Raw genomic sequence first — 12,069 nt, 5'->3', positions numbered from 1 at the left:
GGTGGCAGGAGCCTGTCCCAAGCTGGCCTTAGATGAGATAAAAACGAAACGCCAATTGTGCAACGCGTTCATTTCCCATTTTCCTTTTTCCCTGTTAGGGAGTACAGGAAGAATGTGTGCAACTGAAGTCTAAGATTGAGTTGTTTGTGGGCACATGCAAACCCCTGGTAGAGCTATTAGCACAGCCTGCAGAGTTTGATTTCATACTAGCTTCACATCAAGGGAACATGCTGTTTTAAGAAACAATTCTCCCCTTGAACAGCATACAGGCTTCATCATGCACTGTGTTTTATCTGAGCCATGCATACCTGTTGAAACAGTTCAGACAAAGAGATCAACGAGTGGGAGCAACTTCAAAAGCCTATCACAAACACTCTGGCAGGTCCCTGGGGCCTAGCCTTAGAATTGTCACCGTAGTATAGAAACTGTAGGAGGAGAGAGCATTTGTCTGTGCTCATAACAGAGGGAAACAAGAGGGTGGAAAGGCGTGTTGAGAATACAGATTGTTCCTGGTGGTTTTGTTGATGCGTTTTCTTTTCATATCTAAGAGACACAAACCGCTCAGCCAGGTCTCCCTGTATAGCACTAGGTCTTGTGTAGCCATTGTCTGATGGCTTGCTCGCTGTGGCTGAGGAGCTGCCGAGTGCTACCATCGTGCTAGCTGAAAATCTCTGGTATCGGATAGCTCCCCTGCATCACAAGGCAGTTCTACATCTGTCAAAATCCATCCAGTCCTGAAGTGGCAACGAGATGCCAGTTTTGAGGGCCTGTGGCGTGTTAAGATGATGTATCCAGCATCACACAGGCAATTGCTGTTGACATCCCTAGCAAGACCTGACAGTAACATGTTGGAAAGCCTCCTGCAGCTAGTATATTATTAGCTACATAAAGATGAGGTTGTAAAATAGATTTTCTCCTCAGTTCTATGCAAATAATAGAATTCAACCAAGCTGAAAAGAATTTTCTGTTTCTTGGACAAGCACAATTAATTAAGAAACTCACAATGTTTCAGCTGGAAATATTTTTTTCTACAACTGGCTTTCCTGTAAGCAGAATTGCTTTGTCAAAGTTTTGCTGCTTCTTGCTTGATCAGAAGCAAACTGCAGCTATGCAGTAGGGTGGTTCAACCTCTCTTGCTTAGGGAGCTCTGTCCCTTTTGGGTACATGCCATTATCTTTTCAAAAGATTTACATTCTTCTACAGAAAAGATGGGGAATGTGCCAGCAGATGCAGCACAGTAACATGGCAAGCCTCTACATCTTCTTGTTTCCTCTTACCCCCATAAGAAATTCTCAGGAGCTGATTGGTCCCCCCTTTCCCAGTGACCAACCAAAAGCCTCTGGCTAGACCTTAAGCATATGAAAGCAGTCCTCTCTACTGTTGTTACTCTCTAGCAACTGGTCCTTGGAGGCATTTGAACCTAGAGCAGAGCTTTTCAAACTCTGTCTCACAACACGTTAGTGTGTCAGCTGCAGTGTGTAGGTGTGTCGTGTGAATGCTCCCTGCGCTCCCCATGGGGCTGGAAAGGGGTTAGTTTAACCTCCGGTTTGCCAGCAAAACTGAATTACCAAAGTCACAAAATGATGCATATCTAAAATGTATGTCACCAACAATAAAAGTTTGGAAAGCTCTGACCTAGAGATTGCCTATAGCCATCATCACTAGTAATTGTTCAGAGTTATTCTACAGTGGTCTGTCTAATCTTTTAAAGCCATCTAAGTTAGTGCTTGTTGCATCTTGTCAACGAATTCCAAAAGTTATTCTTTATGAGAAGAACTTTCTTTTGTCTGTCCTGGACCAACTGCTAATGGGTCTCTTTGCTGAATCCCAATAAGCAGGAAACTATCCACTTTCTCCCCACCAAGCACAAATCTTACATCATATTTTTTTCATCAAAGGACCCCAAATGCTAGATCCAATCATTTGTTGGGAACATGTTTCATCTTTAGCAGCACTGTGGTTGTACTTTGTTAAGCTCAAAAATATAATTCAGCTGGTAACTGCATATCATTGCAGATATGGAGAGCTCTACTTCTTTCTTCCCTCCAACATGAGGACCATTCACTTGTTCTTGCTCTCAGTGTCCTGGGGAAACCCAACCCGATGGGAGGGGTATAAATAATGTTGTTGTTGCTGTTATCAACCAGTTACCCATCCATGAGGACTTGTCCTTTTATCCCATAGCGGTTAAGTTTGCTCAGGAATCTATTGAACAACTATCCTTGGCAGAAACCACGTTGATTCTTAAATATTTTAATAATGCTCTCTGCCAGTTGACCTGGCCCAGATGATAAGCTAACTAACTTCGAATTTGCATGATCCTGCTCCCTTTTTAAAACTAGAGTAGGAAATAGCTAATGCCATCTAACTTTACAAGAACATTGAGAGTCAACATGGCGCTCTCCAGATGTTGCGGACTACCATTTCTATCAGCCCTAGCCAGAGTGGCTAATGGTTAGGGAAGGTGGGAAGTACAGTACACAACAACTACCCCTTTCCCAAGCACTTCATTTCTTGGCCACTCTTGAGTGCTTTACACTCCCCCCTGAAGTTCAGGCACAAGTCTCTGTCCTACATCTTCCACTGTTGACTATATGCAGTGAATTTATTCAATTTCTCTGCTTTAATCACTCTTCACCCATTTGTTTTCTAGCAACCCAAATAGCTTTGTTCAGTTTCCTGCTGATGAATTTTAGAGATTTTTTTTAAAAAACTTTGTTTCATTTAATTTATTGTCAAGTTAGATTTGAGCAAGTTAGATTCCTTTTCTAAAGGAAGCTTGTTATTTCCCCCCAACTTCCTGAATGTATCAACGACACAGACCTCTTTATAGACATAATAATACACATCATACTACTATTGGTATACATTCTAACTGTGTGTATCATTATGGTCTAAATGAAGCTTCAAAACATTTGAGAGATTTGATCTTCTTAAATCTCAACTAGTCCTCTCATTGTTTAGAATTCTTCCTCTGCAACTAAGACACTATATACAGTACTTGTTTGGAATAACAACTTTCAACTTGGCTGTTGGAAGCCCTAGAATGTCACCTACTGCCTAATGACTGAACAAATGCAACTGAAGATGTTTCGTAAAAATGCATTACTTGATTGCTGCCACCCCAGAACTTCTATTAATGTTGGCACTCAACCTAAGTTGGGGGGGGGGTTGGGGGGGGTGAGCTGCTATGAGGATGAAAGACAGGATTATGGCCCAAGTATAGTTAGCCTTAAGTGCAGAACTAGATTTTGCTTTCCATTCATTCTTGTAGAAGTAGAACACTGGCACTTAAATGAACGTCAATATTAAGGTGTTAAATGTTCTGGCAGCAGATTGAAACAATATAATTTACATGTGACTTTTATATATAAAGAAACTTTATTTTTTTTAAAAAAATTAAATAGTCTCTAACCCTTAACTGCACAGTAAGCATATGCATTACAGGTGGAAACAAAGGCAGAGCTCTGCTCACGCGACACCATGCAAGTACAATGCCAGGAACTTCTTGAATGTGTCTGGTTGATAGCCATGTATTCCAGCTGGAATCTGTAGGGGGAAAATTTTGGATTTTCAGTGTCTTATCATACACATTAATACAGCAATACATTTCACTGTGCTCAAATACCATCCTAAGTTTATTCTCATCCTGTCCCTTCCCTGAAACAAAGGAAAGTAAGCAATTTCTTGAAGAGGATATAAAAAGGATTTAAACAACTTAAGGTTTTTTGGTTTTTTTTAATTTTTGGATATCCTGAAGAGATGTTGTCAGAACCAGGCTCTAATCAGCCAACATGCACTTGAGTATGGCATTATTGTTAAGGCATCTGTGCATGCCTGTTATGATGTTACGTGTACTTTTACGTGCACACTGGTCATTTCTGCTTGTAATGCACTCTTAAGTAATCACATGGGTGCTGGGCATGATGCAGCTCAGTGCTACTGAGAGTCTAACTTAATGATGTTCAGGATGCCCCCTATTCTAGTTTCAGAGAATTAATATGTTGCCTCTAACGGTTCAGGTTCTTTTAGTCTCCAAGCTTTTCTGTCTAAACTATAAAGCTAGACAGAGTTCCTGTGGCAGCAAGTCATTCTACCTTCATCAACATACCCGGACAACTTTCTTCTTGATTACTGGACGACTCCTGAAATCCTCATACAGAAGATGATCTGCATCCATCCAGGCCAGGTTTTTAACACCATTGCTAGAGTCTAGATCTGTTGTATTCAACTGGAACACCAGGAAATGGAAGCATTGGCCATCTGTAGCCACAGTCTGCACAACAATGGGGTTCTCCAGGACCCTGGGCTCATCCTGGAAATCGGCATGAGAGGGAAGTGTGAAATTAGAAGCCATAGGATAAGCTCTGTTGGTCAAGAGAAATGCTGTACAGTATTAAAAAGAAGAATACTGCCTATTTTATAACTGGATGAAACCGTGAATGGTGTGTGGCTGTATCAGAGGTGGTTAACTTGTGGCCCTCCAGGTGCAGTTGCACTGCAATTCCCATCATCCTTATCAGTGGAGTCCAACCACCCTTGAAGGGCCACAGATTCCCCATCCCTGATTTACTCTTAAGCTTTGCCACCCGAATGTACTTGAAAACATGTAAAGTTGTCTGTCCACATGTGGATAACTGGGGATAGAAGGTAGCGCAGGAAAGGGTCACAATGGATGGTAGAAAGATGCTAGACAGCAGCGCAAACATCTGGCCAGGAAAACATTTTTAGTTGATAAGACAGGATGGCAGGACAGAGAACTACAATTATGTCTGATTTTAGTTTGGGGAAAGAAGTGGCACCTACTTGGAGGGTTTGCCAGAGGCCAAGCCAAACCTCAACAAAAGCTGCAGGACTTGAGGACAATCTGTGACAGCTCTCCATGCCCATAAGTTCAAATTCCAACTATCAGCTACAAAAGCTGCTTCAATCCCATTGGGCTTTTTTCCTCTTCTGTTCAGGTACCAGACATTTACCAGTATTATTTATTCAGTATTTTATATGAGAAACTCATGTTGAATAGAGTACCATGACGCCCACAACTGACCTAGAATTCAACCAAGGCTTTTCAGCTAGACTCCTGGATGACAAGGACCATACAATTTAGCAACAAGAATTTGTTTTCCTATATCATAGTCAGTCCCCAACAATCCCACACTCCCTGTGCACAGCAGAAATGGAAAGTGCCAGCTTTTTAGGGGGGTTTTTAATGCAACTTATGGATCACAATACCACAGTGTCCTAGCACTGCCAAAACACCAACTCAGAAACACACCAAGCTCCCATGTGGACTTGGCCATGGAAGGTTAGAGAGCAAAGCACAGAAGGAGCTTCAGAAAACCTTTGCCTCTAAGTTAGGAACAGCAGCTAGCGTGGTGACCATTAATGGAATGATTGGATGAATAGAAGCAACTAACTGCCATCTCCTAATTTGGACAGCATATGCCATAGTTTTTCTACAAAAATCTTAATACTCACCCCATATAGCTCCTTTGCTTTGGCCAGAGCATTCCCAAAAGCAAACATTATCATTTTCGCCTGAAGCTGTGGTGGCCTCATTTTACGTACGCTGTCATACTGAGCAATGTACACAGTGTGAGGATAAGGATATGGGTACCCTTCTCGGAAACCTAAAGCACAAATCAGGTGATAGTTAGAACTATTTCACAACTCATTGCTCAAGAAGAAGACAATTTCTAAAGTGCAATTAAGAAACCTGACATTTTAGTGTATTGACTTCAACCCCCTATTCTCACATATGCCATCTGATACAATCTCATCCATAACAAATTAACTTCTGTGAAAATGATTTTTTTTCTTAATCCTCCAAACTCTAGGAAATTCACCTGTATCATTTTTTATGTCATATGCATTAACTTCTTGAAGGTCAATTGTAGGCAAAACAGGGTAGAAGGTTTCTAAAGTGTGGTTTTCAGTGGCTAATATCTCATCTTTGGAGGCTATAGGCCGTAGAAGGTTCGTTGCATTCAAAATCTTCCCGTGGATACCACGAACCTGAAGTAGAACAGATTCTGTAAAGGAAAACAGTGGACTGTAAATAGATCCTTCCTCACTAGAACTATGCTGAAGCTATCAGCTGACCCATATAAATACCATTCCAAAAATGCTCTTGTAATCCACTAGCACAAGGGGCAATCTTCTTTTCTGTTTGGACAACAGGTGCTAGCACTCTCCTATTCATGCTCCCTCCCATGTTGAGCAAAAGAAGACGTTCACCACTTCCCATGAATATGCATAGCTAAATGTACAAGTCCTCATTGAGTGATTGTGGATACTTCCCATATACTTAGGGGAGCTTACTGTTGTATTCTTGGAACCATCAATTTCCAGAAAATGTAATGGTACGCCCTTGGCTAGGAAGGGAACCTAGGGTAGTGTGGATGTCAATGAAACATGGTATATTTTCTATAAAGGGTTTCTGCCCTCCAAGACTGAGAGCAAGTGGAATCAGTCACTGCAGGGACTGAGTAGATGGTCAGCAGATTAAGCTAAGGAAATCAATTGGTTCATGGCCAAAATTAAGATCATATTTTTCGATCAAGCTCTATTATTTTCAGGCACACGTGTCCCAAGTGCTTTGAGAACATAAACTACCAATACGTATTTTACAGAAATGTCCTGTTAATGATTCAGCATTTATAATCAAATGTGCACATTTTGCAAGTTTACAGTAAAGAACAGTCCCCTCTAATTTCAGGAGAGCTATAAAAGCTGTTTCGTTACAGCAGCACAGCTCTAACAAATAATGTTACTTGTACAACACTGGCTCTATAGTAGGGGTAGGAAACTTGTGACCTGCCAGATGTTGTCAGGACTCCGATCAGTTCCCAACCAGACTGGCCAACAGTGGGGGATGATGGGAATTAGCTCTATGGGATTTTCTCTATCTTTCTACTTATTCCCTTTTTATTAACCTACAGAAAAAGGTTCATGACATAGAGGATCTTGTGATTTTACCTCAAGGGCACTCTTTCTGATGCTAAGCTGTGAACCTTATAATCTTTTTACAGAATCTTCCTTATAAACAAAATACTTATTTTGACTTGTTTGTTAGAATCCTACACATTTCCTCCAATCTGGATCCCAAGATGGCTTACAAAAAAGGATGGATACATAAAAACTGCAAACAGAATCCAAATAATAAATAAATAAAAATCACCAATAAAATTCCATAAGCTTCAGAGCAAACAGATCATATGCATTTATTTCTTAATGGTGAGGGCTGACCATATTTCCCCAAGGAGGAGCCACCACTGCCCTGTCCCACCACCCTCCTAGCATCTCACAGGGGTGTGGCCATAAGCAGGGCTTCTCCAGCTGACCTTAAGGCATTATGGTGGACAGTACAGGGAGAGGTGCTCTTTTAGACAATTTTACTTGGATAAAGAGACATACCTCGTTCCCATGCAGCTGCCACTCTGTAGTCTTGAGCAAACATTCTTTTACCCAATAAGGGGAATTTGGCTGTCATCGTCCTACATAAGTGAAGCAAGTCTTCTAAAAGTACAGGGCTTCAGAACAAAACAAAAAAAATTTACTGACAGTGCCCAAATCACAAATTATTACATAGCAGAATTTTCATGGACATTAGTTTGTAAATACAGTGGTGCCTCGCAAGACGAAATTAATTCGTTCCGTGAGTTTTTTCGTCTTGCGAAGCACGGTTTCAGTTTTTTCAAAAAAATCTTCAAAAACCTCAAAAAAGGCTACCACACCGCGTGCTATGAGTTGCTCCCCGAAGTCAAGTCGCAACTGCACCTCTTCAAGCAATGCACCCTGTATTACTGTAACAGTTTTAAGAAAAAGAAAACTTGCAAGACGTTTCCGTCTTGTGAAGCAAGCCCATAGGGAAATTCGTCTCGCGAAGCAACTCAAAAAACGAAAAACTCTTTCGTCTTGCGAGTTTTTCGTCTTGAGAGGCATTCGTCTTGCGAGGTACCACTGTATTATAGCATTTGCAATGGCTAAAGGCATGTTCAGGCTCAAATGTGTGTTACACTTTACACTATGTTTCCAACCAGTGTTCAGAATTTGCTATGTGTATTTTGCACCTGACTATTGGCCACTTGTGACTAAGTGAAGATGTCAGGTGCCATCCTGGTGCCCAGACATCTCCCTCATCTGGCGGTGGATGCCTGGGGATCCTTGGATCTGGACTGTTTTCACACACTAGCAACATATCCTGTAGAATTCTACCCATTATATTTTATCTGCACAATCAGAATGAATTTCAGAAACCAAAAAGTTGTATTGAAAAATACAACTTTTGAGTCATCTGGCCCCCAAATGGCAACTAGACATTCCGTTTTGGCAAACGGAACGCTGGTTTAAGGAGTCATTTGGTGCCTAGCTTATGTATCTGAGTTTCTAACACTGTTCCCAACCACCCACGTTGAGCTGTAAGGTCTGCAGCAGGCTCCTACTCGCCCTCACTTGCACGTGAGTGGAAATTCCCTGTACTTGAATACGTTAATGGTCAGGGACTAGGGGGAGTGCTATGCACACAAATACACTGAAGACCATTCATGTGTTCAGCCAAATGCCTTAACACAACTTCAAATTATAGTTACAGTTAATTATACATAGGATAGTACACCAGGTATTCATTATTAAGAATGCCAGGAATCAATAATTAAGCCAATCAGTGTACCGGCAATCATCTGGAAACAACATTGTGCAAAGGCATAAGCAGAGCTACATTAAAATAGTTCTGTGCAAAAGGTAACCCAAATTCTATGGCAAGTCTCCTTTTGAATAATTTATTCTACTTCTAGTCATGGGCTATGACTGGAGGTGCGAATGCAGGTGGAAAGAGTTAATTTTTATTATTAGATATTTATCAGCAGTAGGTTCAAAACAGTAATTCTTCTTACAGGCGGTAATTTATTTATGGAATCCATTGCCATTAAGACCACTAGCCAAATTAATGAAGGCTAGGTTAGGTCTATCAGCAGCTATTGGCAAGGCAAGGCAAGCAGGCTAGATCCCTATCTCCCCCACTCCTCCAATCACCAAATTTGACAGGCAGGAGCAGTGGCAGCACTTTGAAGCCCCAATGATCCACCATGCTCTCTGCATGCACTGGTGATCAGATGTACTTGCACAGAACCAGTGGTCTTTAAAGGGGTCTCTGCAAGCACCTAAGATCAGCTGCTTGTTGAAACTTGGAAAGAGCCACACAGGCTTTGCAGCAGCTGCCAATGATGAAAATCAGTAGAGCCTGCAACCCCCTTTTTTGGCACAGTCACATCTTTACTGACCAATAGGACAAGTAGACATAGCTTGGCTAAAAGTCTTGCAGGGCAAATGGAGAGGCTAAACTCGGTCTTAAGCCAACCACTGGCTTAAGAAAACCTCCTGATTCATAGCCAATGTACCTCCAAAGCTAGTTGCTGAGGGAGTAGCATTCCCTTTATGCTGAGTTTGTGAGCTTCCCAGAGGCATCCAATTGGCCAGAGTAAATAGCAGGACATTGGACTAGTTGGGTTTTGGGTGTGATCTTCTTATGTCCTTAAGTATGGTTAATAACCTACACTACTGCCCTATAGATTCTGAATGTTTTAGCAGTCATTCCTCAATCTTTCTTAGCCAGTCACTAGAAACTAATTTTAAATACATGTCAAGATTCTAAAGTGAATTCTGCACTTATACGGAATCAAAGAACATACACAACCTTATCCATAAGCTGTTCTCATTCAGAACAAAGGTGCAGAAGTAATTATTCTTCAAATCCCTCCTTAATACACAGATTTTCTATGAAGCCTTTGGCACAACCCCCTCAATGCTTAACTGTAACAAACCCAACTGCATGCAACCAACCAAAATCATCATCCATTCCTGTCTCCCCTTCCTCTGTTGCTTCCCCATGTCAGATTTTTGACTGTAAGCTAAATAGGGCAGAAACCTGTCCTTATGTACTCTGTAGAACACCTCACACACATCTGAGGTGCAGTAATAAAAAAGTAAACTTCCTAGTTTTTAATTTAAACACATACAAAGGCCAAGAGTACAGAATCAGTCTACATGGAACATCTCAGGACAGTTCCCCAAACACTTGATAGTGAAAGCATGCTTTTTCTGAATTAAAACTGGACAGCACATTTGATTCTTACAGCCCCAAAAGTTGACTTTTTAGGGTGTATGAAAAACTAACTGCCTGTATCTCTGCCTGAATCACTGCTCTGCAAGGAGGCATAAACTGATCCAGGCTATTAGTTCTGCTGTATTTGTCACCACACTGTTTGCTAACTGCCTTATTGAAAGAATAAAATATATAAGCTGTTATGACAATTTCAGAAATGATCCCAAACAATGGAACAACAAAAAAGGAAACTTGAGCCAAAGACTTACCAATAGGTTTCTCTAGGTATATCCTCCTCACTGCTACCCCATAGGCGTGCATGATAAATGGCATTCTGGACTCTTTCATCCTGGTTTTCACATTGATTAGCTGGGTCATTGATTATGCTAAGTATTCGCGGAGGTAAACCTTGTGTCAGCTTTGTCTTGGTTAGCCACAATGCTTGCTTTACACCTTCAAGTAAAATAATATATTACCAGTGAGCATCTTTAGTACTGCACCTTGCACTTCAATCACTCTTACACAAGAACAAGGAATTTTCCACCATTCTTTTTAAGATTTGGAGCCGGGGGGGGGGGGGAGCTATTCTAGAGACAAAATGGAGCAGAAAACCTAGACCACCTTATAAATGCTGCATGCATTGCAGTTAATTACTTAACAAAACCTGGACAAGTATAGATAAGTTGGCACAATGTGGCCCAACAAGTTTGTGTCCATTAATTTGCAGTTCCCGCTTTCTTATAACTACCATCTTTAACAGTATTTATACTTTCCAATACTGGGCTTTTCATTGCAAATAACGATTACGATGCTGGGCAAGATAAAGCAAGGAACAAATTTATTACATAATTTTACACTGGGCCAGCTGCCTGAGAGAAGAACCATGTGACTGTGCTAGCCTCCTAGGCTGGCCACTGTCACCTGCTCTGCTCCGATGTGGAGTGCTTCTGGGAAAGGCCTGCTCTTTAGCAAGAGCAAGACTGCTAGCAGTGCCACATCAGCGAGGAGACAGCTGCTCTGCTAGGAAGCCAAAATCTCCATAACGGGAGAGCTACAGAACTGTGCCATTAAGAACAGGACCTTCAAAAACTTGTACACAGCTCCCTTTCCCCTCACGTGCTGTTGCTGCATGCCTATTTTTAATCTGAGACTGTCTTTTTCGTCAGCCACTCGGAGAGCCTTTTCTAAGCTGCAGGACTGGGGTGTCCATGCCATTAATAATGCCTGATCTGCATAACCCAAGCTCAGCTTGTCACTTCGCAGGCACCAACCTCTTCCTTTCACCGCCCCCTCACTCCCCTATTCAGGACGCCTGCACTCGAGGACTCCCTCAGAGCCCAAGCCATCCTGACACGAAGCACCCCGAGCCTGGCCGGCCTTCCCCGCCCACCAGCCTCGGTCAGCGCGGGCCCCGCAGGCAGCCCTCACCTTCCAGCACGCGAGTCCGCTGGTGGAAGACGTAGCAGGGCCGCTGCTTGTAAGTGGGCATCTCCTCCAGGCGGGGGCCGCCGTCGTGCCAGGGGTCGTGCCACCCGCGCTCCCACTTGGGGTGACGAGGCTTGGCCAGCCAAGGCACGCGGTGCAGCTTGCCCTCGTACGTCACCACGTCGAGCTCGGGAAGCTGCTCCCGCACCGGAGGCACTTTGCGTAAGTACCAAGGCAACGGCGCGCCCGGCGGCGGCCCGCGCACCGTCCACGGGGTGCGGGGCAGCGGCTCCCGAGGACGCTTCGGCCCATAGGTGAATTTGGCGCGGCGCTGCCCGCAAAGCGCCCAGCACTGCGCCCGCTGGGCGGGCAGCCGTACGGCCAGCATCGCTGCCTCCGCTCCGCGTCGCCGAGTCCCCCCACAGACACCTCACCGCCCGCTGGCGGCGGCAGCCATTTTCTTTCCGCCTCCGAAGCGCATGCCGGGTACAGGGCGGGGCTATGTTGTGATTGACAGCGGGCCGCTTCCCCACTGCGCAAAC

At 43.2% G+C, this 12,069-nt stretch overlaps 1 protein-coding gene across 1 annotated transcript; it reads right to left on the bottom strand.

The window, feature by feature from the left end:
* Window positions 1-3,358: 3,358 nt before the first annotated feature.
* MRPL37 (mitochondrial ribosomal protein L37) lies at window positions 3,359-11,992 on the bottom strand. Its single transcript, XM_081010674.1, has 7 exons — window positions 11,531-11,992; window positions 10,372-10,555; window positions 7,417-7,532; window positions 5,847-6,032; window positions 5,479-5,630; window positions 4,112-4,315; window positions 3,359-3,549 (listed from the first exon to the last, which is right to left on the bottom strand). Exons 1-7 carry the CDS (start codon window positions 11,913-11,915, stop codon window positions 3,472-3,474), a joined length of 1,305 nt encoding a protein of 434 aa, XP_080866800.1. The 5' UTR covers window positions 11,916-11,992; the 3' UTR covers window positions 3,359-3,471.
* Window positions 11,993-12,069: the final 77 nt, after the last annotated feature.

The sequence above is a fragment of the Podarcis pityusensis genome (assembly GCF_964106645.2).
Source record: "Podarcis pityusensis genome assembly, chromosome: 6".
Classification (NCBI taxonomy): Eukaryota; Metazoa; Chordata; class Lepidosauria; order Squamata; family Lacertidae; genus Podarcis; species Podarcis pityusensis.
This window is presented reverse-complemented; position numbering and strand designations above follow the sequence as displayed.

Excerpts from the sequence above, each read along its gene's own strand:
- MRPL37 (XM_081010674.1), bottom strand. The coding sequence starts at position 11,915 with ATGCTGGCCGTACGGCTGCCCGCCCAGCGGGCGCAGTGCTGGGCGCTT. Across the intron at positions 5,631-5,846 it reads TGACATAAAAAATGATACAG|GTTTCCGAGAAGGGTACCCA; the intron begins GTGAATTTCCTA and ends TTTGTGCTTTAG. Across the intron at positions 4,316-5,478 it reads AAGCAAAGGAGCTATATGGG|GATGAGCCCAGGGTCCTGGA; the intron begins GTGAGTATTAAG and ends GCCGATTTCCAG.